General features: G+C 36.1%; 1 protein-coding gene across 2 annotated transcripts in view; it reads right to left on the reverse strand.

Annotated features, from left to right (window-relative positions):
• Window positions 1–17,893, reverse strand: part of LOC106071778 (arrestin domain-containing protein 17-like) — a 46,177-nt gene extending 28,284 nt beyond the window's left edge. For both annotated transcript variants that reach the window (XM_056032659.1, XM_056032649.1), the window contains exons 1-2: window positions 17,654–17,893; window positions 6,033–6,222 (exon numbers count right to left, since the gene is read on the reverse strand). In XM_056032659.1, coding sequence (XP_055888634.1) covers window positions 6,033–6,198 — 166 coding nt within the window. In that variant the 5' untranslated portion in view covers window positions 6,199–6,222; window positions 17,654–17,893. The remainder of the gene's footprint in view (window positions 1–6,032; window positions 6,223–17,653) is intronic.
• Window positions 17,894–25,593: the final 7,700 nt, after the last annotated feature.

Below are 25,593 nucleotides of genomic sequence, written 5' to 3' on the forward strand. Positions count from 1 at the left end.
CTAACAGTGCAAATGTTTGATTTATACAGTTGACGTCGGGGATTTTCGTACGTGGAAGTAAATCTATAAATGGAAAACATCTTAGTGCATCAGATGTGCCTTACATGGAAGTATTGATAAGCGAAGCATTGGAATATACCATGTAACTATAAAATAGTGTCTTTCGCTTGAAGCACAAAATAATTTTAAGACCTTGATTGGAAAAGTTGATTATGAATAGGAGTCATTGGTATCGTTGATAGGAGTCATTGGTATCGTTGATAGGAGTCATTGGTATCGTTGATAGGAGTCATTGGTATCGTTCATTTTGTCTATTCCCGTCAACGTCTCTTCCAATCTACCTCTTTCAATTTCTATCACATTCCTTTATATTGCTTCCACATTTCTTAATATTGCTTTCTTTCTTTTTTTTTTTCTTTCTTAATGAATGTACCTAATTAACGAAAGAGCGCAATTGGAATCTTAAAAGTCAAAGTTTAAAAAAATAGCAGATTAGTTTTAGTTTAAAATTAATTAATTAATTTCTTTTTGAATTACATTTACTTCCAAGTTTACTGCTGGTATATTTGTGTTTAGTTACTACATTGTTTCGATTACTATCCCACCGCCTCCACCATTATGGCGTAGCAGCGCTACTTGTACAGAAATTGCATTCCATTCATTTCCCATAAGGTTAAGACCTGCAGTCACCAAATGAGAAATAAATAATAGATGAGCCGCATAGTAGGGGGAGATCATTTGACAGACACCAAGAGCAAGCAATCAATAATAAACATGTTCTCCCATCAAAACTTTTATTTTTCTCTATTTCACTCCTACAGTCGGTGCTGTTATGCATATTATCGCTCTTTTACTATATAATCGTAAATTACATTGATAGAAAAATGTATAAGTTGACAATAAGGGAACATACAATTTATTTATTTTGAAAATACAAAAGGTCATACCAGCCTACTGTATCCAGTGTTTACTAGTGAAGGAATACAGTATCAATATTATCTAGATGGCACATCCAAGGAATTAAATTTAATGATTCTAACATTATAGTCTTCATAACTGGTTCTAATTAAATTAAATTTTGTAGTCTTAATTGGCATTTTTACAAAGCTTATATCAACTCACTTTGTCTGTCTGTCTGTACACGTTATTTCTCCTACACCGAATCTCGGATGAAGCTGAAATTTTGCAGAATTATTTATTTTTCATGCCACCAAATCAATAAAAAAAATAATAATGAACTAGTTTATTAACTATTGGTAATTATATATTTTGTTTGGTATCTCAAAAAAAGGAAAGAAATTGTACTAGACTAAAGTGGTGCATAAGCTGAATTAGTTCCTTTTTAGGTTCCCGCTCTAAATTGAAACAACAATATATAAAAACATACAATCTTCTACTAGTCGTAAGTACCTCACTAGCAGGATGGTTAGCGCATCTGACCGAGGAGGCGTTAGCCAAAAGTTCGAATTCAGGTCGTACCCCCTTTAAATTTTTTCAGCAAATGCTTTTAAAGGCCAATTACGGTAAGATCTACCGAAATATCCCTTTCTTTTATCCTCTTTTTACGAGATCTAAACGGGACGGACGGACGGACAGACGTAGGCTACAAATTACATCCCTTCCTTTTACTCGTAATTTTCTCTGTTTACCGCTTGTCTTAAAAACGTGTTTCTTAGTTCACAAAAATGTAATCTATTTGGCATAACATTCACGTTTTCTTTAATCTATCTAATTATATTGTAAGTTACCTTATGGGACCTATACTTTTTACATTTCTATCTTATAAAATACTATTAAATGATCTTCAACGGCCAAATGTGGAGGAACAGATAACGAAAAAAGAAATACACCACTTGATTTTCTGACAGTTCCCCTAACAAAATTAAGAAATTAAGTATAGCGTACAATAGATCAAGTATAAACATTCTATTGGTGAAATGTAGTGTGCTATATTTCAGTTATATTAGAATATTTTAGATCAATTATAGCTTACTATAGATCAAGTTTAGCGTACTATAGATCAAGTATAAACATTCTAATGGTGAAATGTATTGTGCTATATATCAGGTGTATTGGCATATTTTAGATCAAGTATAGCGTACTATAGGTCAAGTAGTGAATGCAGGATGGAGGCGTACTATAGATCAAGTATAACCATTATAATGGTGAAATGTATTGTGGTATATATCAGGTATATTAGTATATTTTAGATCAAGTATAGCGAACTATAGGTCAAGTAGTGAATGCAGTTGTTAAATCCGAGCAGATTCATAACAGTTGATAGTGTGATGTCATTCCGAGAGTTGATAGTGTGATGTCATTCCGAGTTGAGCTCTAGTGTAAACCAAAGTGAAGAGAGAAGTTCGGGGGGTGGTCAGCAAAACATCTACAGATCTAATGCAGGCTATCGATCATACGGTTAACTTTGTGAAATCAACGGTTAGCCCTCTGATGTCTGATGTTGAGTGTGCTGGAGAGAAGGGTTGGACAGAGAAGGAGGACTTTGGGGGGGGGGGGTCCAACAGTAAATAATTGAAGCCTTTGGTCTGGGATGATCGCCGCATGGACACAACGTGGATCCAGGAAATCCTCATCCACGGCCCAGTCAAACATTTATCACGCAAAGGGGAGGGGAAGACTAACACAATACATTTCTGGCATGACGTTTGGGCGTAGGAAAAAACAGTTCTATGTTGTCAACACATTGTTTGTACGTTTAATGCATTGCCAATGTCAAGGTATTACATCTGTGGGAGTCTGTGAAATCGTCATATTGGAAGGATAATCTCGGTACATAGTGTATAAATCTTTAGGTTTTTGCTTTTTAAAATATTGCTACTAATAATATTTGAATATATACATATATATATATATATATATATATATATATATATATATATATATATATATATATATATATATATATATATATATATATATATATATATATTCATTTTTTGAACCCAAAGGGTACGTTTTCTGATGACAAAAAGTAGCAAATGCTTCTATTTTTAGCATGATACAAAATATGGTGAATAAGATTTTTAGTTGAACTCCTTATGTTTTTTTTTTAATATATAAACGTTACGGGCGGTAGACGGAAGAACAGACAGACAAATCACACAAATCTAATAGCAACTCCCATTCCCCCCCCCCCCCCCATAAAGGACGTTAAAGATGACCTTGCAATTACAAAGTCTTCATCCTTTTTAACCCTGCCAACATAGCTGTTTTTTTGTTCGTGTGTTGTTTTTTTCAGGCCATCGCATCCATTGCTCTAACGAATCCTACTCAGGCGTGAACTTTCACTTATAATTGAAACAGATATAAGTTTCGAATCAAAAGAGAAATCTCTCAAAGAGAAGAGACAGAGAGTTTTAAAATCTGTTTTCTTACAATTAATCAACTAGTGCTATAAACCATGGTTACAATCAAGAGAGTTTCAATCTCCCCCATCAACTCCTGACTCAAGTGGTCCCATTACAAACTTATTTTGGTGTTTCTGTTGTACAGGATATAGGAAGCGTTGATAAATGAGGTGTTTGAAAGGTTCTGTAATAATTTCCATTGTTTCCCTTCAGTTTAGTTCATAGAATCATATTTTAAGCTCATTCCTTGTAGGACAATGTATCTCGTAAGCAACACATGTCTTTCAATAACATGACATTGTTTACTTTATATATTTCACAATCTCTCTCAAACTTTTTATTTCCTAAACTTGTTTTCTTTAGGTTCCACTATATCGTCCTTGCATGACTTAATATTGCTTTCTATTCTTGTACTTTTATATAGTATTTCTTTGCTTAATTAAAGAATGTTACATTCTGGTTCTTGCAAATCAAAATTTAAGTTTACAATTGATCGTGCAAATCGTGTAATTGTAACAATCCCGTTTACTTTAAAATGATTTATTGCAACGGCTCTGTATATATACACAGTACATATTGTTACAATACTTAGTAGGCCTTTTATAAAGCGTATTGGCAAATGTCAAAAGCCTAGTACTTATACAGTGTGAACTTAAACACAAAACTTAGTACTTAAATAGCGGGTAGTTAACATATAATAACATAGTATCTCTATAGCCGTACAGCGTAGCTATTGAATATATAAAGCTTAATACTAATACAGCATACTGGTTAATATCTTCAGATTAGTAATAATACTTCATGTTCTCCTCCATAAAGCATAGTATTTATACAAGCTACAGCGTATTATTCGATGTCTACATCTTAATACTTGTACAGGGTTACTTCAATATCAAAAGCATAGTACGTATACAACATATTATTAGATGTCTCAGTGAAAAATTTAAATCATAAGACAACAGCATATTGGATATAGACCTTTTCTATGTGATTTCTAGGCCTCTATGTTTCCGTGGATGTTTGTTTGTTCCAGAAAAGCAAACTGCCTTGACTGCTGCCACACAAGACAACGCCCCGCCGGCTTGGCTGAATTTCACAGATTGTTGCGCAAGCCGTCTGTGATGTGTACGAGAAATGTAATCTGTCAGTTCCCATTGATTTTGTTATCTTGCAGATGACCAGACGAGCTGTATCCCTCCGCTTCATTTTGTAATCTCTTACCACAGCTATCAGTACCAGACATGAGTTGTATATGAATAGCACTGTCCTAATGTGTTAGCGCGGATAAATATAGTGTTTATTATATTTTACATTTGACCTCATGTAAAAATGAATAGATTTGTATTTTAACACTGTATAACTAAGAACGAAATCTAGTTTTTTTTTACCTTTATCTCCTAGTTTATTAATCTTTTCTGTTCCATTTATCTTTTATTGATATAAAATATCAAACATAAATATATTTTAAAAATAAACAAAGCTTAGATTAAGTGCAGTTGCATCAATTAATTTGGGTCAGTCGTATAATTAAATTTGTAATAGATCTAGACTCTAGACCAACAATAATAAATCTGTTAGATTAGACATATTTTTACCAATTGTTTTTCTTTAGCGCAATTTCATGCTTTTAGCTTTCTCAATACTCTATTATTTGTCTGGACCAGTTGGAAGGGGGTAGAAGGGAGAAAGAAGAGGTATCTGGGTCATTTAAAAAAAGGTAAGCGACCTGAAATCACACTCGAGGGCGAAGGACGCCTCCTCAAACTAACACGGAAACCACTAAGCCAGGAAGCTGCTTATCAAAATAGGTTTCATATTTATGTACAGACTTTTAAAGGGGACTAATTCAACTTATACCAACTTATCAGTAGAGTAAACTTTCTTTCCATCGTTCAATATACCAAACAAAATAATTCATTACCAATATCTATATAACTAATTGGTTAATATTCTATTGATTCTTGTGTTGTCAGGTAAAAGAAATAATTGTGCACAATTTCAGCTTTATCCGAGATTGGATGTGGGAGAAACAAACTTTGTACCAGACAGACAAAGGAACACATTGCATGTTACATATAGTCGTTCTTGTTGTGTTTAAACAGTGAAAATGGCCGTACAAGTTAAAACAAGGGACAACGGTCGGTCTAACAAGAACTTCAATGTTTTTTTTAAGATCATTGTTTTGTTTGGCTTTGTTCAAAAAAAAATTATTGTGAAGAATACTATTTGCCAATCATGAACAACGAATTGACTTGGTACATCAATCAGATTAAAGGAAGATTTTTATAAGTACTAATGGAGTACAGTACATTAACAATAAATTCAATGAAAGATAGCCAAAATACAAAAGTCCATTAGCATTTAGCTACGCCGAAAATGACAGATTACAAACATACATTCGGATGTAAATTATTTTAAAATCCATTTTCTCTCATGTAACATAGAATTTTAACCTTTGATAGGAAACAAACACATTTTTCATTTCAGTGTCAGATTGTTAATCTCAAGTACAACTGTAGGAATTAGGCTAACAGGCAAAAAGTGTTACTGAAAACTTGTTTGTTTGTTTATTGTTTTTTATTTACTTCAATAACAAATTCAGTATGATTTCAATTGTATAAAGATATCAAAGTGTAAAGAATTAACTTGTAAGATCAAACTTACCTGCAATGGTCACCGGGGCTGCTACGTGTACTATCAAAGCCCCTCTGATGCGGTCACCGGAATAGTAGACAAGATCTGCTTGCTCTAGACTGAGCTCCAAGATGGCAGAACTGGTCATTTTGTCGTGAAACGCCAGCATGGGGCTGTTCGTCCCACAACATATCATAGTTCCAAATGTCTAGTCCACATGCTGGAGGAAGTGAAAGAAACAATGAAATGTTTAGGAAAATTAATAAAAGTCAAAATACAGGGCGCCGCACGACAACGTAGCCCGCCTCAATGGAATCGTGCTACCTCTTCGTGCGCCACCCAGTAATACACAGAACAATGTAAATGATTATTTGATCTAATAATAGAGCGCGAGAAAAGTTGCTGATTTTTAAAAATTGCTTTAACATGCATGTAAAAATTGGCGAAATAATCGATCACTCAGTGAAATAAAGACCTTTAGGGTAATATTCAGCAGTAACTAGAAAAGTAGTGATCAACTTGTGTCTATTACTGGTGAGCATATCGATCAATGTGTACGTTTTCCTGCTAAATTCTGCATTAGTTTAATCAATGTCATCACACATAATATATGTTCCTCTTTGAGAAGGAGAATTGGATTGGCCCTCAGATTAAGTTGTGAACATTGTCCAGACGTTATCCATTGACAAACTTCTACTTTCTACAATCTAGTTCGACTTTTGTTTTTCATCAAATTGACTGCTCAACACAATAATCAAGTTGTTTTAAAAGTTGATCATTTTACGTAATTTTGCAAAGAGTTTCTGCAGAAAATCTTTACCTTTCTACAGAACTTTGATCAGAAAGCTCATGAAATGCACCTTTCTTTTACCGAGACTTTAAATGACTTTAAATGATCTTCATTAGACTGCTAAAATGCCACTTTAAAATAAATGATAATAATAGTTTACGGACTAAAACACTCACTGAATGTAATGTTTTCAAAGCTCAGAAACTGAACGTCTTGAAATAAAAAAAAAATCTTTACCTAGAAGCTTCTTTAGCATGGGAGAAAGTATCAAATAGAAGCAGATTTAGAACTAGCGGTACAAAAGCTTCTCTTCTCTAGTTTGTCTAGAGATCTTTTTATTAATTTTGTTTCCGTTCCAAAAGTTTCCAAATGAAAATATTGTAAACTCACTATTTTTTTAAAGTAATGCCTTTAGTAAAAAATGACTGATAAGCGTTTAAAAGTCATTTAAAATATTTTGTCAAGATCAAATGAAGTTTCAGAAACCAATAGAACATCTTCCAATGGAGAAAAAAGATACGATCTTCTGCAATAAGTTCAGGATTTTGACAAATGATCTTAGAAGTGCTCGCTATTGTAAACCCGTCTGCTAATACTAATAGAATACCAATCACATTTTCATACTTATTTTCATTCAAAATGGCCCATTCGGCGACCAAACCGGCAAATTTGGGTACCGGTCCAAAGGGCATACGCCAGGTTTCCCCTGATCTTACCTGAATAATATTAAAACTGACCTAAACATTCACCGAAGCGTAACAATAAAATCTGAACTTAAAGTCTTAAAATTAATAAAAGTAAAATAAAAACGTCATAAAGATCAAGTAAATCATCTTGGTGAAATCATAACAAAATAATATTCCCACCTAATAGACGAACTCAGAGACTTCTAAGGTCTGAAGAGGCGCGTGCAGAAAGACGAAAGTAGAAATGTATCAATATCTAAATCTAGACTGTCTGTATACAGCAGGTTTGTTCTTATCTTATCTTATATACTGACATTTGCTTGTAACATTTCAACTTCAGTAGCAATCAACAACACATTGTACAGCCTAACCAAGAATCAACAACACAGCACAGATTATAGCGAAGACAAACTTCAAATAGAGTGAAAAAATCAACAACACATAGTTGACATGTTTCGTGCCTGCCACAAGGAGGGGGGTGGGGCGGGAATCTAGTCCGGGGGCCCCAACAAAAGGAAGGCCGTTCACGCTTGTTTATGCACCTTGTATACGCATTTCAATATTTTTTATATGTGGGGGAAGGCAGATGGACCCATTCGTACCCAGTTGTCTAGGGCCTAAATTGTCTAGGGCTTGAACCTGGCCTGGCTTGGCTACCTATCAAAGGGGCTCGAGGTTCGACACCCGATTCGTGCAGAGTTGTGTTTAGTGAGCGCCTAAAGGCAGCACGGAAAACCTCCAAAAGAAAAACCTTAGAGACTGGTCCACAAATGAGATTGGACCATAGCGCTCTGAGCATGCTTTAAGCATGAATGAAGCGCCATATACAAGTTATATTTATTATTATCATTATATTTTTCTGCATGCTTTTAACTACAGCAGCCCATGTAGGATTTAGATTACAAAAATAAAATTGTTCACATATAACCTCGATCTTTGATGTAACAAACAAAATAGCCTCAAAGTGGTTTTAATAGGAGTTCTGTTACAGTCCCCTTTCTTTTCAAGGCTATAATCTGCTGTGTGACACAAGCAGACGTGATTTGTTTGTTTTATGGATGGCGTGCCCCTGCTTCTAGATCACTTGGATAAGGTTACCCTTTCATAAATTGCGGTCCACGGAGCAGACAATGCTAAACTCATATGTTTCTATGTTCCACGGTTAAGGAAAGGGTCATGTGACCTGCACAATGCTTGCCTCTACTATCTTCAACTAATGACAGGTATCAAATATAGCTGGCTGGACCCAGAATCGTCTTTAAAAATCCAAAAGTTAACATTTATTCAAGCGTTACAAATTTCTGTGTAGTAATTTGACTGATTATAGGAAGGCGTTATATATATATATGTATGTATATATATATATATATATATATATATATATTGACTGTACAAATACTCCCTCTTCCCTAGTGCTATTAGAGCATGGAATGGGTTGCCTGAGCTAGCCAGGAAAACCAGTGACTTGGCAGAATTTAAATCATTGGTTAATATGCATGACTGAATGCATGACGCGTAGGACGTAATCGTCTTCTTTTTTGAAGTAACGTCTGTATTATATAAGAATATAAGATAAGATAAGGCTAATTTGACGATACATTTTTATTCCATACAAGGGATTAAAAGTTGAGATAATTGATAACGCGTCAAAGTATTGATCTTAGATCGATGGGGTGGTTCTCATCTTATATCTAAAGGATTCAATCGCCAAAAAAAATAAATATTTCGACTGAGAGACAACGTTGTTATAATGTATGATCCAAGGCGTTTCTCAAATTTTGGGCGCACACGCGCACACCACTAGAGGGACGGAAAGGCCTTTTATATATATTTATATATATATATATATATATATATTGAATTGATTTTTTTTTACATTGACAAAACAATACAAAATCTAAATGCTGTGGTATTGGTATTGTAGTTATACATTCATATTTGACTATTAGTCTAGTAAAAAAAAGGGACATTATCAGCAATGTTTAAAGAAAAAATTAAGCGACGTTAAATCGTATAAGTAGGACTTTTCATACAGCTACCGTAGGAAACGTCTGCAACTAGATCGATTGAAAACATTCAAAACAATTTGAGATACTTCTTTGCTCATGCGATTCTAGAGTCTTCCTATCTTTCTTTCTTCAAATCGGCCGAATTTCTCCCGAGTGATGTGCCATTGTTTAATTGCGTGAACAAAACAGGCCCTCAACAAGACGTCCTGCTGTACACGAGTATGATCTCTCAACCATAAAGCCAGATCCAAACATATCAGCCCAACCCACCCTTTCTTAGCTTTTCTTACCAAGAGAAATCGTGTGCGATAGTCTTTAGGAGAATGAAACACCTAGCTTTTAGTTCTCCAATAAACCTCCTAACTGGTTTAAGTAAAGCAAACAGGAGGGGGGGGGGGGCAACAATGGTTTTTTGGGGGGAGGGGGAGGGGGGGGCCGTCACTAGTAAATGTTTGAGAAACTCTGGAATCCATGGATTTTGTGATTTATGCTGTCTCGCCTTTCCTTAGTTTTACTGTGGTGGTTGTTTTTGATATTTACTCACGCAAGTCAAAGTGTGTGCAGAAGTGCACGCGCTTGTATTCAGATATCTCTCAGGGTTATCTGATGAAATAAATCTTCAACGAAAGTTATTTAAAATGTCTGTCTTCAAGAGCTACCTGTTCGTCTGCTAGTTATACAAATTTCTGAACACTATTACCGTAAACACTTTAAAATCTATATAACGTCTGCTGTTTACAGTTTATATATATATATATATATATATATATATATATATATATATATATATATATATATATATATATATATATATATATATATATTGTTACAAATGACCAGTGACAGGAAGAGGTTAACGTGTGACCCCGACGAGATAACACAGCAGCGGGTGTTCCCTGGAATATACATGTATGGATGTGACGTGTCCTTACATGTTATTCCAAAAGGTACTAGCAATGTCCAGTGACAGATAGAGGTCACAACTTGTGACCCCGGCAAGATGACACTGCAGCCAATTGTTTTCTGGAATCTACATGTATAAACAAAGACAGGATGTGACGTTTCCTCATGTGTTATTCCAGAGGATACTAGCCGTGTTTGTGCAACTTTGGACAAGCGATTATATAAGCCAGAGAGTTAATGTGAAAGTCAATCGTATGGAGTCGTGAGTGAGCCGTTACAGTCGATACAGACGATGTAAGACGTGTGCGGCTCTGTGGAAGAGAAATGTGTACGACTCGATGCAAGTTAACTAGGGTAGAGTTAACTGGAGTGGACTACTGTCGTTAAAGTCTATACAGCGAACTACAGTGGACTTGAGCCGTTACAGTCGATACAGTCGATGTAAGACGTGTGCGGCTCTGATTCGGTAGACTTGAGTACGACTTGGTTCAGCTTTGGGAGACCTGGAGCGACACTGGGAAGTGTGTCGTTGGTCTGTTCTGTGGAATACGGCTCGAGGAAAGTTGAGAAGAGATGAATTGCAACGAAGTGAAGAGATGCAGTGCAACGAAGTATAGCTAACTGTAAACTGACAGATATTGTACAGTCTTCTACGCTACATGTTACAGTAATGTTAGAGTTAATAGTCATTAAAGTTATATGAAACTGAAAGTTTAGTCGTCAAGTTCTTTACAGTGTTTTTATTTGTATGCCTACTAATACATTTAGCCAGAAGATTCAGAAATACGTAACAATATATATAAATATATATATATATATATATATATATATATATATATATATATATATATATATATATATGTATGTATGTATGTATGTATGTATGTATGTATGTATGTATGTATGTATGTATGTATGTATGTATGTATGTATGTATGTATGTATGTATGTGTGTGTGTGTGTGTGTGTGTGTGTGTGTGTGTGTGTGTGTGTGTGTGTGTGTGTGTGTGTGCGTGCGTGCGTGCGTGCGCGTGAGTGTGTGTGTATTATATATATATATATATATATATATATATATATATATATATATATATATATATATATATATATATGTATGTATTGTTATGACTTTGCCATGCGCACCGCCATCCAAGATAGTGCAGAAAGAAGGTGCGCACTATCAGTGACCAGACAAGTCGGATGTTGACATAAGAGACTAACGATTTCCGCCCAAGTCTAGAGCCAATATGGAGATGTTGTACTAAAGGCAGACGTTACTAAGTGTTTGTGATGTCCTCGTGTAAATAAACATCTATGTCCTCGTTGAGTTGCCTCACTTAAGTTATTACAATTGGTTGTCAGAAGTGGGATTATAGGCAACTCAACGAGAGGAGGTAGGATTTACAATGGCAGCTTTGAAACGATTAGACCAACTCTCAGTTAGAGAGCTTAGGAAGGAACTTCGTAACCGATATGAGATAATTGGTGGTACCAAGGAGGTGCTTACAGCTCGTCTCCGGCAAGCCTTGATAGATGAAGACGAAGATCCAGATACCTACCTATTTGAAATTGAACCGGAGATTTATGAGCTTATTGGCAAGATAAATGAAGCAATGTGTGAACAAATTAGCAGTATGGGGAAAAAGATAGATAATATGGTGTCTCAGCTGAAAGAAGGAGTAGACTCGTTGGTAAAGGAGCAGTTGCCTGTAGACTCGTTGGTCAAGAAGTTGCGTGGTCAAGACTGTGGTTGCACAAACAGTGGTGACGGAGACGCTGGGGATTTGAGCGCCGTCTGTGTCTGTGTTGTGGGCAAGTCTTGTGGTTGTGACTTTCAAGACGAGAAACGTGACAACGATTGCTGTGATGATTTCAACGAGATGTACCGAATCGAACGGAAAGAGACAAATGAAGAAACTGAAGACTGTTACGTGCCTGAAGCGTTTGTTCCTGTTGTACCTGTTACCAGTACCTTAACTGAAGTCTGTTACGTGCCTGAAGCGGATGTTCCTGTTGTACCTGTTACCAGTACCTTAACTGAAGTCTGTTATGTGCCTGAAGCGGATGTTCCTGTTGTACCTGTTACCAGTAACTTAACTGAAGTCTGTTATGTGCCTGAAGCGGATGTTCCTGTTGTATCTGTTACCAGTACCTCAATGAGCCTGACGGAGCAAGACAACGTTGGGTCTGCGTTCAAGCCTGTTGCTATGGACCTTAAAGACCTCTGCCTATCTGTCGGTGCTCACGAGGGAAATTCGAAGCTTGACAACAGCATCCAGAAGTTTAGCATGAACTGTACGTGCGGCGCTTCACACATAGAATTTAGATGCCAAGAAAACCACCAACAGCGCATATGTACTTCTACCATCATCATCGACATTGGCATAGATGAATGTCAATCAAATCACTCTAAATCTGAGCTGTCAAGAGAAAGACATTTTCCACTTGAACCTGAAGAGACCTATCTTCTGGACGTAAGACTGTTGTCTGAGGATGACTTCGGTGCATTTGACTTTGCTTGCAACGTGGCTGCAAGCGAACCTGAAGCTCCCTTGAGAGGCGTCTGTCGGGAAGGTCTGCTGAGACAGCGTGTCCGATCAACGGCTGTGCTGAAGAAAACAGTGCTCGACCCTATCTCTTTGTGTGGCAAACGGCCACGTCATTATCGCAACAACAGCCTGGTCAACTGGAGAAAGAGAAAGCGGCACTGGAAAAAAACAATGCGGATGGCCTCGTGGGGAACACGCTCCCTGCCGCCTGTGGCTCCCACTGATCGACCTCCACCTGAACTGTCAAACCTCAGCTGCAGTGTTTCTTTTCGGGACGAAAAGTGCTAAGACGGGGGCAATGTTATGACTTTGCCATGCGCACCGCCATCCAAGATAGTGCAGAAAGAAGGTGCGCACTATCAGTGACCAGACAAGTCGGATGTTGACATAAGAGACTAACGATTTCCGCCCAAGTCTAGAGCCAATATGGAGATGTTGTACTAAAGGCAGACGTTACTAAGTGTTTGTGATGTCCTCGTGTAAATAAACATCTATGTCCTCGTTGAGTTGCCTCACTTAAGTTATTACAGTATATATATATATATATATATATATATATATTTATATATACATATATATATAATATTATCCGGGGGAAATATATGTGATAAAGTTTACAGATAGACATAAAAGTCAAGAAATTAATAGTATGATATAGCTCAGGGGTGGACAAATTACGTCCCGCCGAAGTGTTTTATGCGGCCCGCCGACGCTTGAAGAAATCAGGTGTTCCCATACATTACACAAATAAAAATGCACATATATTTATATAAATAATTGTAGATATCTATAGATCTAGAAATAGTTGAAACTTCTGATTCTTATCACTTATTATAAAGAGGCTAAAGAAACATTGTCTTTAAACGTCATTCTGAAAAGTTTAAAGTAAACGAAGATTATTCTTAATGGCAATATTTCGAAACATTCAGTCAAAGACAACACAAGCCAGTATTTATTCAATTCTATCAAAGATTGTGTTGAAAGTGTTGGGTCGGCTTGTACAAGATGGTAAGTGTAACAACTAATGGAGCTCGTGCTTTGACTAAGAAAAACAGGTTTTTTAATAAAATAAAGCATTGAATATCAAATATATTGTTAGAATTGATTTCTCGATGATCTTATTATTAGCACAGGGCCAGCCTTAGGAATAGACAAACTGCTTAGGGTCACCAATTGGTGAGGGCCTTGCACTTATTGGTATTTTGCTATTTTAGAGAAGAAATAGCGAAACTTATCCTCAATGTTATTGTTGAAGTACAATAGGTTTTTAATAAATTGAATAATTTTACTGTTGGCGGTTTTTTTTATTTTATTTTATTTGAGGCCACCAAATTCACTTTGCCAAGGGCCTCCAATTATCTGCCGCCATGACAGGCAGTTCCGAGAAGTACTTGAAGATTTGAAACAAAACATTCCGATGTTTGGTTACACAGTAGTATCCGCTGGCCTAAAAGAATATGGAATCTCAAGGTAGAAATAGTTAGGTTCATTGAAGGACATTGACTGTGACTTTGTTACTAATATTTCTAATGTAGAGTTGAAGACAGACTTCATGTTTATCATTGGATACATTGCAATGTTTTGTTTGCAAAATGAAATATATCTGCATCTTAAATCTTTTCAAACAAAGTTATCCCACTTCTTGAAGCAGCGAGTGAAATCGGGTCTTATCATATTCCTTAGCTTAATGGTGAACCTATTTCTAGTGAAATGGATGAAATTACAAGACTTATTTGGATTCCTTGATCGTGGAATTTGAAAGCAAATTTTAAGACGTCAAGATCTTGGAACTAGTTTTCAATACCATCAGCTCACCATTTAATGCAGAAGCTGATTTAGCTCCAGATGACATACCTCCAAGCAAATTATGACCTGAAAGAGTAAATCCAGTGAGTTCTTCCACACAAATTTCATGACTGCCAGAAGCTGTATTCCCATACTTAAGAAAACTTTGCTCGAAGCTGTCACATTATTCGGAACCTAATTCATCTGTGAACACGCTTTATTTCGTTTGTTTGAAAATTATGAAGTTTTAGAACAGGTCGATGCTCACTGACTATAATTTGATAGCAGATGCAAGAACAAAACAATTAGTAAGCTAGTTCTACAGTTATAGAACATTATGCACGGATGTAAATAGTTAAATGCTTCACATTAAGGTTTATTGTGCATTTGTGGTGTAAAAAGCCAATAACAAAATTTAAAAAAATATTCGTAAAATTAGTTCAAGAAATTGCTAACTGTTGTTGTAATTCCTCAATTGAAAGTAAAAAAAAAAGAAAAAAAAAGAAAAATGTATGCGGCCCGCAAGTCCCCAAATTTTTTTTAATGCTGCCCTCGGTAGTAAAAGGTTGCCCATCCCTGATATTATAGCTCATACATATAATTCACCAAAATTGGATTTTTATTTTTTTACTTTGACTACTAATTATAATCAATGTGTCTGTGTAAGTGTCCATGAGTGTGTACAAATGTACCTAACAGTGGTAAATTTGTTATGAAACGTTAGCTCATTTTAGTATGGACAATTGAATGCCCGTTTTTTTATATAGTGAAAAGTGTATAGAAATAAATATGTGATTTATTAATTATTAATTTAAAAGTAGTTTTCAAACGGCTTGATTCTATCCCATTTATAACAAACACGTAACAATACAACAAGCACTGTTGCCCTGAAGAACAGCTTGGAAGTCTTATCGAGTTTCATTACGTGTATCAAAACACACCATGTCAGTAGGCAAGGTAAACCTGCTACGTAGACTTGGCCTCTACACAGCACATACCGTTCTGCATTACAAGAACATGAGGTGAACAATAACAGCCTTATTAGCTTAGATGTGACCAGGGGCGTAGCTCAAAGTTGAGGGCGATGTTGCTTGGGCGATGTGTACACAGCGAATACCATTCAGCCATACAAGAAAGGGAGATGAACACTAAAAGACTTGATTTCTGAGATAAGGAGGCTTGGTGGCTGAGTGGTAAAGCGCTAGGCATCCGAATCGGAGTGTCTCGGGTTCGAATCCTGGTGAAGACTGGGATGCAAATTTGGCATCTCTAGGCCTTGAGTCCACCCAGCTCAAATGAGTACCTGACATTTGTTTGACAAAAGTAAATGTCGTTGTGCTGGCCACATGACACTCTCCTTAACCAGGGACTGAAAGGGGAACTTTACTTTTTCTGAGATCTAATCAAAGGCGTATCTGAACGGTGGGAAAGGAGTGAAATCTAAAAACCAATCGAGGATGAGAGGAAAATATAAATTTCCGACAGATTTGTCGAGGGCATAATCAATGAACAAAAAATTTTCCAGCCCAGTACAACCATCGTCTGTGGTCTCATTATGCACTGTGGGCAGACGATTGGAGGGTTCATAATTGGACGGCGTCTCGGGCCGGATATGCCCGCACCGTAACGCATCACTGGTATAAGCGTGACGGGCGTTAAGTTAGTGACTCTCTGGTTGTGGAGAAACACTGACGAGAAGTAAAACATGGAATTTATTCAAAGAAATATTTCAAAGTGTTAAGAGAGATCCTTGAGATCTACAACAGGAAGATAGTTACTAGACATTGGCTCGTGCTGACTAACTACGCGGTCCTGGTTGTGCATGTGGAGGCTACATTGCTATGAAGTTATGAACTAGATTCATTTATTAAAAAAATAGATTCATTATTTTGTCTCATAAAAATGTGATGAAAATGAAACACAAAGTTTATAAGGGAAACAGAAGTGCTGAGAAGTTTTTGATGACCAGATTTATTCAGTTTTCAAACAGTTTTTTAAAGTGGTTCCCATTTCACACCATGCGGTCGAAAGGCAGATAACGTAAAAGTCATTTGTTTCTTGGCTCACCGTTAACGAGGGTGTCACGTGGCCACCAAAACGACCAACCGCCCCTTACTTTTCCCCAACTAATGTAAGGTACCCAAAAGAGCTGGGTGGACTCCGCCTTAAAGACCCCGAAATTTAAAATCCAAGCGCTTTACCACTTAGCCACCGCGCCTCCAGACAGTTACAGCTAAATAACTGATTTACAAAGAGAATGTGTCTCTAAATCTATTACCGTAAGTAAAGTATTTGTTTTTGCAACTCACCAACACAAATGTTTTCTTTAATTAAGAGTAAAACCCAAATAAGAGTTATTTTATAGTTTGTGTGACAGTTTGCTTCAATATTGTAAAATTGTGAAGTAACTTCTAGGTTCTCTAAATATCTTGAGAACCACTTCTTTAGAGTATCTAATAGACAGTTTCTTCGTCATTTAGATAATCTTAATAATCTTTTATTAGACAAATTAGTTTCCAAATAAAGGCTAAATATCAAATGTAAGCTCTATGTACTCGTAATTCTTACAGGTGAACGCCTGGTTCTCTCTTTCTGGTCACGCCGACTTTATAACAAAACTTAGACTTGTATAATGCGACAATTTTTAAATATTTAAGCTTTTGGCCTTGACCTATTTAATTGTAGCAGATGTTAATGTTAATAGCGGCGATGATTTCACACGCAAAAATCAACAGGGCGCCTTCCCCCCCCCCCCTTTTTCCATTTCACGTGCTCTTCTGGCTGTTACTCTTTGAAGAGTTTTAGCGAAATGACTCAATCAATACAACACTGTGATGCTAGCTGGCGCAGGTGAGGAGAAGACGAGCGCGCGAAACACTCACCCCCACACTCACATCTACACATACATATTATCGATATGATAACTCACTCATCACAAAGAATCCTTCTGCAAAATTTCACATCCGTTATAACTCAACATGGCGTAAAATCCAGATTTAATGGAAGTCATGTCCCGGCGTTTTGTTGATCCAAAACAGCTTCAGCCTTAGCTATGAACCACCATGTCCTGGCTTCCACACAAGCGTGGACAGTAACTTCGCCTTGGTCACAAAACCTGGTCTACCCTAGGACTGTATTGATGCGCCTAGGTTAAAAATACAATGTGCTAATAAGAAGAGTGAAAAAAAAAACTGAAAATAGACGAGCTGGGTTTTTTTCCCCCACATTTTGAGCAGCTCGCGCGCGCGTTACGAATTATTGATCGCGCTTCCCTCGTGCTGAGTGACACGAAGCCCGGCACTGCGTTGCTTGGAATCTCTCGATATTTTATTCTATTCTATGGATGTGTAGTTGCTTTTGTTTGTATATCTGGATCTAGCTGCTTAGCAAATAAAATATTTTGGCGATGTAATTAATTGTATAAATACAAAATCTTTTAATATGTCAATGATGTAACTAGTGAAGCCATGGTCAGGGCCGGATTGAAGGGAGGGCATGCGGGGCTACAACACAGAGGTATTCACAAGAAAGGGGCCCCCACAATCGAGATAGCTTGATAGCTCACTCCCGAATATCACCATCTTGATTCGCATATTTCTGACTATTGTGGCTACATACCAGCGAAGTTAACAAACTAAAGTTAGCCAAGAATTAAACAAAGACAAATTTACAACTCACTAATTTGTAAATGTTGTTCTTTGAACAAGAATTATTGGAAAAAAATGATTTCAAAAAAATTATTAATATTTTTGCCAGCTAGAAAGCGTGAAACATTCCTGTGTCTGTGTGTCTAATTTTGTTTAAATTTTTTTTATTGTAAATATGATATTTGATATTATTAAAACCTGTGGGTCGCGGCCCCCTTGCGAATAACTAATTTCCAGGGATTGCCTAAGACCATCAGAAAAATAGATTTTTGGTCAAAAAATTTGACATTTAACACAATTTCAAGTTTGTTTTTTTTTTACTAAAACTGTCGAGGATAGATATCGCGAACAACTGAATCCAAATTATTTCACATATTGTTATTGGCGCATCATAAATATTGCAGACTAATAGATATTATTTCATTTATTTATATGGTGAAGATTTACGATAAGTACATTCGTTTATAATTCATCATATTATTAAATGTAATACTTTCATTATGGAACAACTCGTGAAAATGGATCTGGAACAAAAGAATGTCAATAAGAGAACAAATAATGACGATTTTGTTACAATATTAAATAAGATAATATGTTTTGATTACGATGTTAAACATGACCAAAAAAAAAAACAATGACCTGAAACCAATGATTTAGTAGAGTTAAAGTCGTTAACTATCATGCACACGGTTACGCGTAGGAATAACTTTTGTTAAAACGTAAACAAATATGGCATTTTGAAATAGAATCGAAAACTATTTTTAGTTTTATCGATCAGGAAAAAGAAACAAAATAAAGAATTTTTTTTTTTTATTTCCTGGGTGGCACCCAGAGCCTATCGCACCGGGTGCAACCGTCCCTAGTGACGCCACTGCATGGGTATTCCAGTGGGTATGCCACTGGAAAGAAATTTGAACGTAATGACGTAAGAAAGAAGACTAGATTTTAAAAAATCGCATAGATGCTAATAACTATTCCAGTGATAGAAAGAATGAATTTTGTTTTCTACCTTTATTAGCCTATTCTTAGTCTAAATATGAGTAAAACATATTTTACTTAAAAATGTCTTGCTTTTTTATTTAATTAATTTACTTTATCTTATAAATTGGCGAGTCAAAGCCTTGAAGAGTTGGACCAATTCACATACCTTGGCAGCATCATAACAAACGATGGGGATGCCTACCATCCCCGTAGCGTGTAGGATAGGAAAGGTAGGGAGCATTTTCTAAAGGCTGCAGCCTATTTGGATAAGCCAATCCATTGAACTTGAGACAAAAGAACAGATTTTCGTCCTACTAAGCATCGTCAAGCAAAGACTCGAATACCAACAAATGATGTCGATCGACATCTCTAAAGCAAATCAAGCTGTTCTGTGACAATAGACGGTGAAATAACGAATTTCTTCAACATTGAGATGGGTGAGATCTTATCACCATTTCTCTTTCTTCTAGACATCGATGATGTCATAAAAAAACACACACACCAAACAGTCTGCATTCGTGTTCCCATGGCGTGAACCAAACCGAGTTGAATTTTGCAGAAATACAGCAGTACTTTGAAATGCAATTAAATGTTTGCACGAGATGACTGATAAAGACGCACACCAAGCTATGCATATTGGGTGCAGGTCACCAAGTACCATTCCTCTCTCCTCCCCGCCGTCGACATTGCTCATACAGATCTTGAACAAATAGAAAAGTTCACCTATTTTTGCAGCGTTATCACAAGCAATTGAGATGCATATCACGATGTGTCGGATTGGAAAGCAGGTGCCTTCTTTCAAAAAGTACGGCCCTTCTAAACAAACGTATCCATTAGTCTGGAGATTTAAATTTCCATCCTAAATACAGTCATTGTCCTAACGGCCCCCTACGCTTCGAGACGTGGAAAGTTGAAAAGAGGCTAAACGTGGCTGAGCAGTGATGGCTGAGAAGGATCCCATGAAAAACATACCGAGATAATGTTACCAATAAAGAAATCGTTTCCCGCAACAGACATTTACCATTGAAAGAAAGTGGCGACGGAACGTCGATTGAGATTTGTGAGACATATCATTAGACAAGACGAAACACGTTAGTTAGCCTTAACATGAAAGCCGAAAGAGGAAATTAAAAAACAAAACAAAAAAGGCCGTCCAGTCTGACATGGCGTCGCATCGTTTTAGAAGTTCTGGATTTCGTGGGCTCCAGCTGGGAAGTGGCTGTGAAAGTCGCCTTAGACTGATTTATATGGAGAGAGCCTGCAACCCTATACTTCGAATGACACACTAGGAAGCTTAAGTCTATGTGTTTCTCAACAGTTAACAACTAAAAAATATTACCTTTGCCACTAAACTAGTCAGATAAGATGTTTGGGGGAGCGCCTTAAGCTGTTGTTACATTTCTGAGCTTCAGAAACTCTTTCTCCTGGCGTCTACAATGCATTATTTTTCCTCATTGTAGGAAGATTAGAAGTCAAATAAATGAAATTAAGAAGGGTTGGGACATATTGATACTGAACTGTGGGAGACATTTGAGGCAGTAATTTATATTTTTTAAAGTTACATTTTGGAAAGTGTATTTTTACCACTTGGGTGTCACCCCCTGGTGGATGTCACCCGGTGCGGCTCGCACCCGCCTAGTGACACAACTGGACCCATGTACTTAATGTTTGTTTTTTTTTGGGTTACGTAGGGTACCATTAGTAAAATAAATTTTGAGAAACACTGGTGAATGGTGAATAGAAAAAACTTTCTTAAAACATAAGTTGGTTATTATACAGTTTTGCAGGGGCGGACTGGCTATATGGGCATGCTGGAAAATGCCCGGTGGGCCGATACCTAATTGAGTGTTTGCTAATATATGAAATAATCTTGACAGCATTAGTTTTACTGAACTTAAGGATATTAAATTACTGTAAAATAAGTGGACTTATTGTTCTGTTGTGTGTGTAGCCATCTCTAAGATGCAGACATTCAAACAAGGTTTCCAAGTGATTGAGAAAACAGCATTTGACCTTGTGAGCAAAGTAAAATTCCCCTCTCAGACCTTGCGATCTATAGGGCAGATGATGTTAATGTCATCTGTTTCTTTGCCCAATGGTTAACGAGCAGTACAACGACAAACCGCCTTTACTTTCCCCAACTCAAGTCAGGTACCCGTTAGAGTTAGGTGGACTCAGGTGCGCCCTAAAAATCCCGGAATTCAAAATATAAAGTACAAATAGCCTTGCGAGCTGCAGCGAAGAGCATATGCTTTAAATTGTTCAATCTTTTATCTATATATAGATCATGGGCGTAGCCAGGGGGGGTTCTTGCTTGTTGTTCAAACCCCCCCCCCCGAAATGAAATCCCCCCCTGGGGGGGGGGGGGGGGACAGAATTAAGTGACTGATTTTCGCTTTCATTTTGTTTATTTTAGGTGAGATTTTAATACCAAATCATCACTTACCACAGCACAGCCGAGGCAGTTTTGAGTTAAAAACCCTCTACCAGGGGGTTTTGAGATTTTAAAAACCCCTATCAGGGGGTTTTGAGATACAAATCCCTCTACCAGGGGGCTTTGAGTTTAAAACCCCCTACAGGGGGTTTTGAATTTTAAACCCCCTACCAGAGGTTTTTGCAGTTAAACCCCCTCTTCTATAAAACAAAACAAAACAAGATTACAAAGAGAGTTTGTGTTACACAAACTCAGAGGCGGCCCCCGTCGAAGTCGGATCCCTGTCGGATCTGCATATTCGCAAATAATATTCAAGAGGTGATTTAATTTTGATGTAAAATGTTTTACACGTTTCGGATGTTCCTTCAGAGTTGAAGATAATTACTTCCTAGTCCAAACCTCCCGCAGGACGACGGGGGATGGGAGCGGGCAGGGTTTGAACCCTGGGCCATCCATAAATCTGAACGACAGTCCAGCGCGCAAACCGCACGACCAGGCAGCCATCCGATGGTCAAAAGTAATAATGTTTCAAAGATTCATTTGCCGTAAATTTAAATTTAATAAAAAAATAGTAGATTAGTTTTAGTATATTAAAACATTACAATATTGATCAAAACGTTTGGAAATGAAAATCTACACTTTTTTTTTTACACTTTAAGTTTAGAAATTGAAATTCTACATCTTAATCTAGTCTATTTTAGTCTAAACTAGATCTAGAAATTCTAGATCTAGACTCTAAAATAATTTTAATTAGAATATAAATCCAGATCTAGATATACTGTAATAAAAATCTAGATCTAGTTTAAAAAATCTAGATTAGATCTAAATCAAAATATCATTCCTTTTTTAAACGCGAGTCACATAACGAGGCTTAATAAACATTACTATACCGAGTTCTTTTTTCATTTCATTTGAAGAATTAATTCCATATAACGTCAGAGGGAAAAAAAAACACTACGTCACACGGCCTAGCTAGACTAAAAATCGCCTTCATCTATAAGAGCCATTTATCGAGTGTTCATAGACTTTGGTGCACCGAGTGCGTTCTTTAAGCATTTCATTTAAAGAATTCATTCCATATGACGTCAAAGGAAAAAAAACACTACGTCACACGGCCTAGCTAGAATAAAAATCGCCTTCATCATTACGAGCCTTTTATCGAGTGTTCATAGACATTGGTGCACCGAGTGCGTTCTTTTAGCATTTCATTTAAAGAATTCATTCCATATGACGTCAAAGGAAAAAAAAAACACTACGTCACAAGGCCTAGCTAGACTAAAAATCACCTTTATCAACACGAGCCATTTCTCGAGTGTTCATAGACATTGGTGCACCGAGTGCGTTCTTTTAGCATTTCATTTAAAGAATTCATTCCATGTGACGTCAAAGGAAAAAAAAACACTACGTCACACGGCTTAGTTAGACTAAAATATGTTTTCATTAATACAAGCAATTTTTTCGAGTGTTAATAGACATTGGTGCACCGAGTGCGTTCTTTTAACATTACATTTAAAGAGTCCATTCATATGACGTCAAAGAAAAAAAATTCCATTACCTCACAATAGGCTAGTACCGGTACCATAAAAAAAATGTCTTTATTTACACGAGATATTTAACGAGGGTTCATAGACATTGGTGCACTGAGTTCTAATAGATATTATTTAAAAAGGATCAAAGCCACATTGTTTTTGCGTTTTGTCTGTCAGTCGGTCTGTCCGTTATCTTGATATAAAAAAAACAACTAAAAGTTATTAAAAATTGATTAACCTTTATTTTACGTTTCAAAACATCGCAATAATTTTTAGGTATGAACACAATTGAAAAGTTTATATAATAGATTGTTCCGGATGTTTGTATAAATAGTAAAGAAAAAGAGAATTTCAGATAAATGTAATACCGTTAATTAAATTTTTTGGATGGTCTCGTATAAAAATTAGATGTACTACAGCCACGTGGAGAGATTTTCATACCTTACTTTGGTGTTTGGATTCTGTTTTCCTTAAAAATCGGAACATAATATTAACGATAATTAGATTTTTTAATGTTTTAGGTAGAAAGTTAAATGTACTGTAAGAGAGTAGTGAGTTAAAATATTTTTCATAAAAATCCGTAAAAACATTATTTCGTAAATGAGAAGATTATTTGTTTATTAATTAGAAGAGGGAGTTCAAACAATTATTTGGCGTTAGTAGATTTTTAAATAAATTCGGAAATTTCTGGCGACGATTTGTAAGAAACAAAATCCGGAACTTTCTTTATCGATTACAAAACTTCTATGTTATGTTTTACAAGAAAATTAAATGTCTAAAAAGTAATTTTCAGTAATCAATTCTAGTAAATTACTTTTTTTAAAAGCCTTATGCGATTTCAAACAATCATTAGGCATAATTCATGTTTTATAAAACAATATCCGGAACATTTTTACACTTAATGAAATATAAGTCAGTATAGAGATTATGATTTAGCATTAATATGCTATTTACATAAAAACGGAACAACATATTATTGATAATGTGTTTTTGCAACTTTTAAGCATGGAAATTGAATGTAATATAAGTTAGAAGAGCAAACAAACATTTGTTGGCGTTGATTAGTTTTGCACAAAAAAATCCGGAACAATCAATTTTAGATACTTAAAACTATTGAGATGTTATGGGAGGAACATTAAAGGGTAAATCAGATTTTCAATAGCTTTTAGAGTTCTAGTTTTTTAAATCTAATCGTGACGGACAGACCGACCAACAGACAAAACGCACAAAAATAAGCTTCTTTTATTCGGATGGGGGCACTAAACAAAAAATAAATAAAATCTGATTTTTAAAAAAAGTTTAAGGAATTGGTTTAGCACCTGATCATGTTGCGACGTTACGCTACTGCACGAAAATCGCTGCATAAAAAGTCCATTTAAAAAAATGTGCGTGATATTTACATACAAAGTGCATTATTAGCCTTTATAAACAAACAGAAATGTTTTCTTTTAATTTTAGCAGCTAGTTGACCAGAAAAAACGTCTTTAACTATTATTTGTATTTGTTGTAAACATTTCCTGTACATTTTACAAATATATTTGACTTAGTGATACTGAAAATACAAAAAAATTGTCCATCTTTGTTAGCATATTGTAACATTGCCTCCCTTACATTTACGTAATTGTTTTAGAATTGGTGTATTTTTATGAAAAAATCGCTTGCATAATTAATTTTATAAATTAAACGGTTTGCTTTTAGAAAACCAAAAGTAGCCGTTGCACCTAAACTTTTCAAGCCGGATTTAATGATGAAATAATATTTTTCATATCTCTTCTAGTTTTCGAGATCTGAGTGTGACAGACGGACAGACGGACAGACGGACATTTTGCACAAACCTAATAGCGGCTTTTTCCCCTTACGGGGGCCGCTAAAAATGCCAACAACAATCCCCAAATTCCAACAGCACAGTTGAGGAAGATTTTAATTTTAAAACCCCATCCAAAATTTACGATAACCCCATCTTCAATATAAAAAAAGCAAATTACACACTCAAAATTCTATGAGCGTAGCCAAAGGGGTTTTGAGTTTAATCCCCCTCCCCCTTTCAGTTGGGGTTTGAAGCTAAAAAGTACCTCTTCAATATAAAAAAAAAGCAAATTACACACTATAAAATCTCAAAATTCTATGAGCGTAGCCAAAGGGGTTTTGAGTTTAAATCCCCCTCCTTCAGATGGCTTTTTCTTTAAAGTTTAAAACCCTTCCAGATGGTTTTGAGTTTAAAATTCCCTTACAGAGCGTTTAGAGTTGAAAACCTCTCTCTTCAATATTATTTTAAAGC

This window comes from Biomphalaria glabrata, chromosome 1 (genome assembly GCF_947242115.1).
Source record: "Biomphalaria glabrata chromosome 1, xgBioGlab47.1, whole genome shotgun sequence".
Lineage (NCBI taxonomy): Eukaryota > Metazoa > Mollusca > Gastropoda > Planorbidae > Biomphalaria > Biomphalaria glabrata.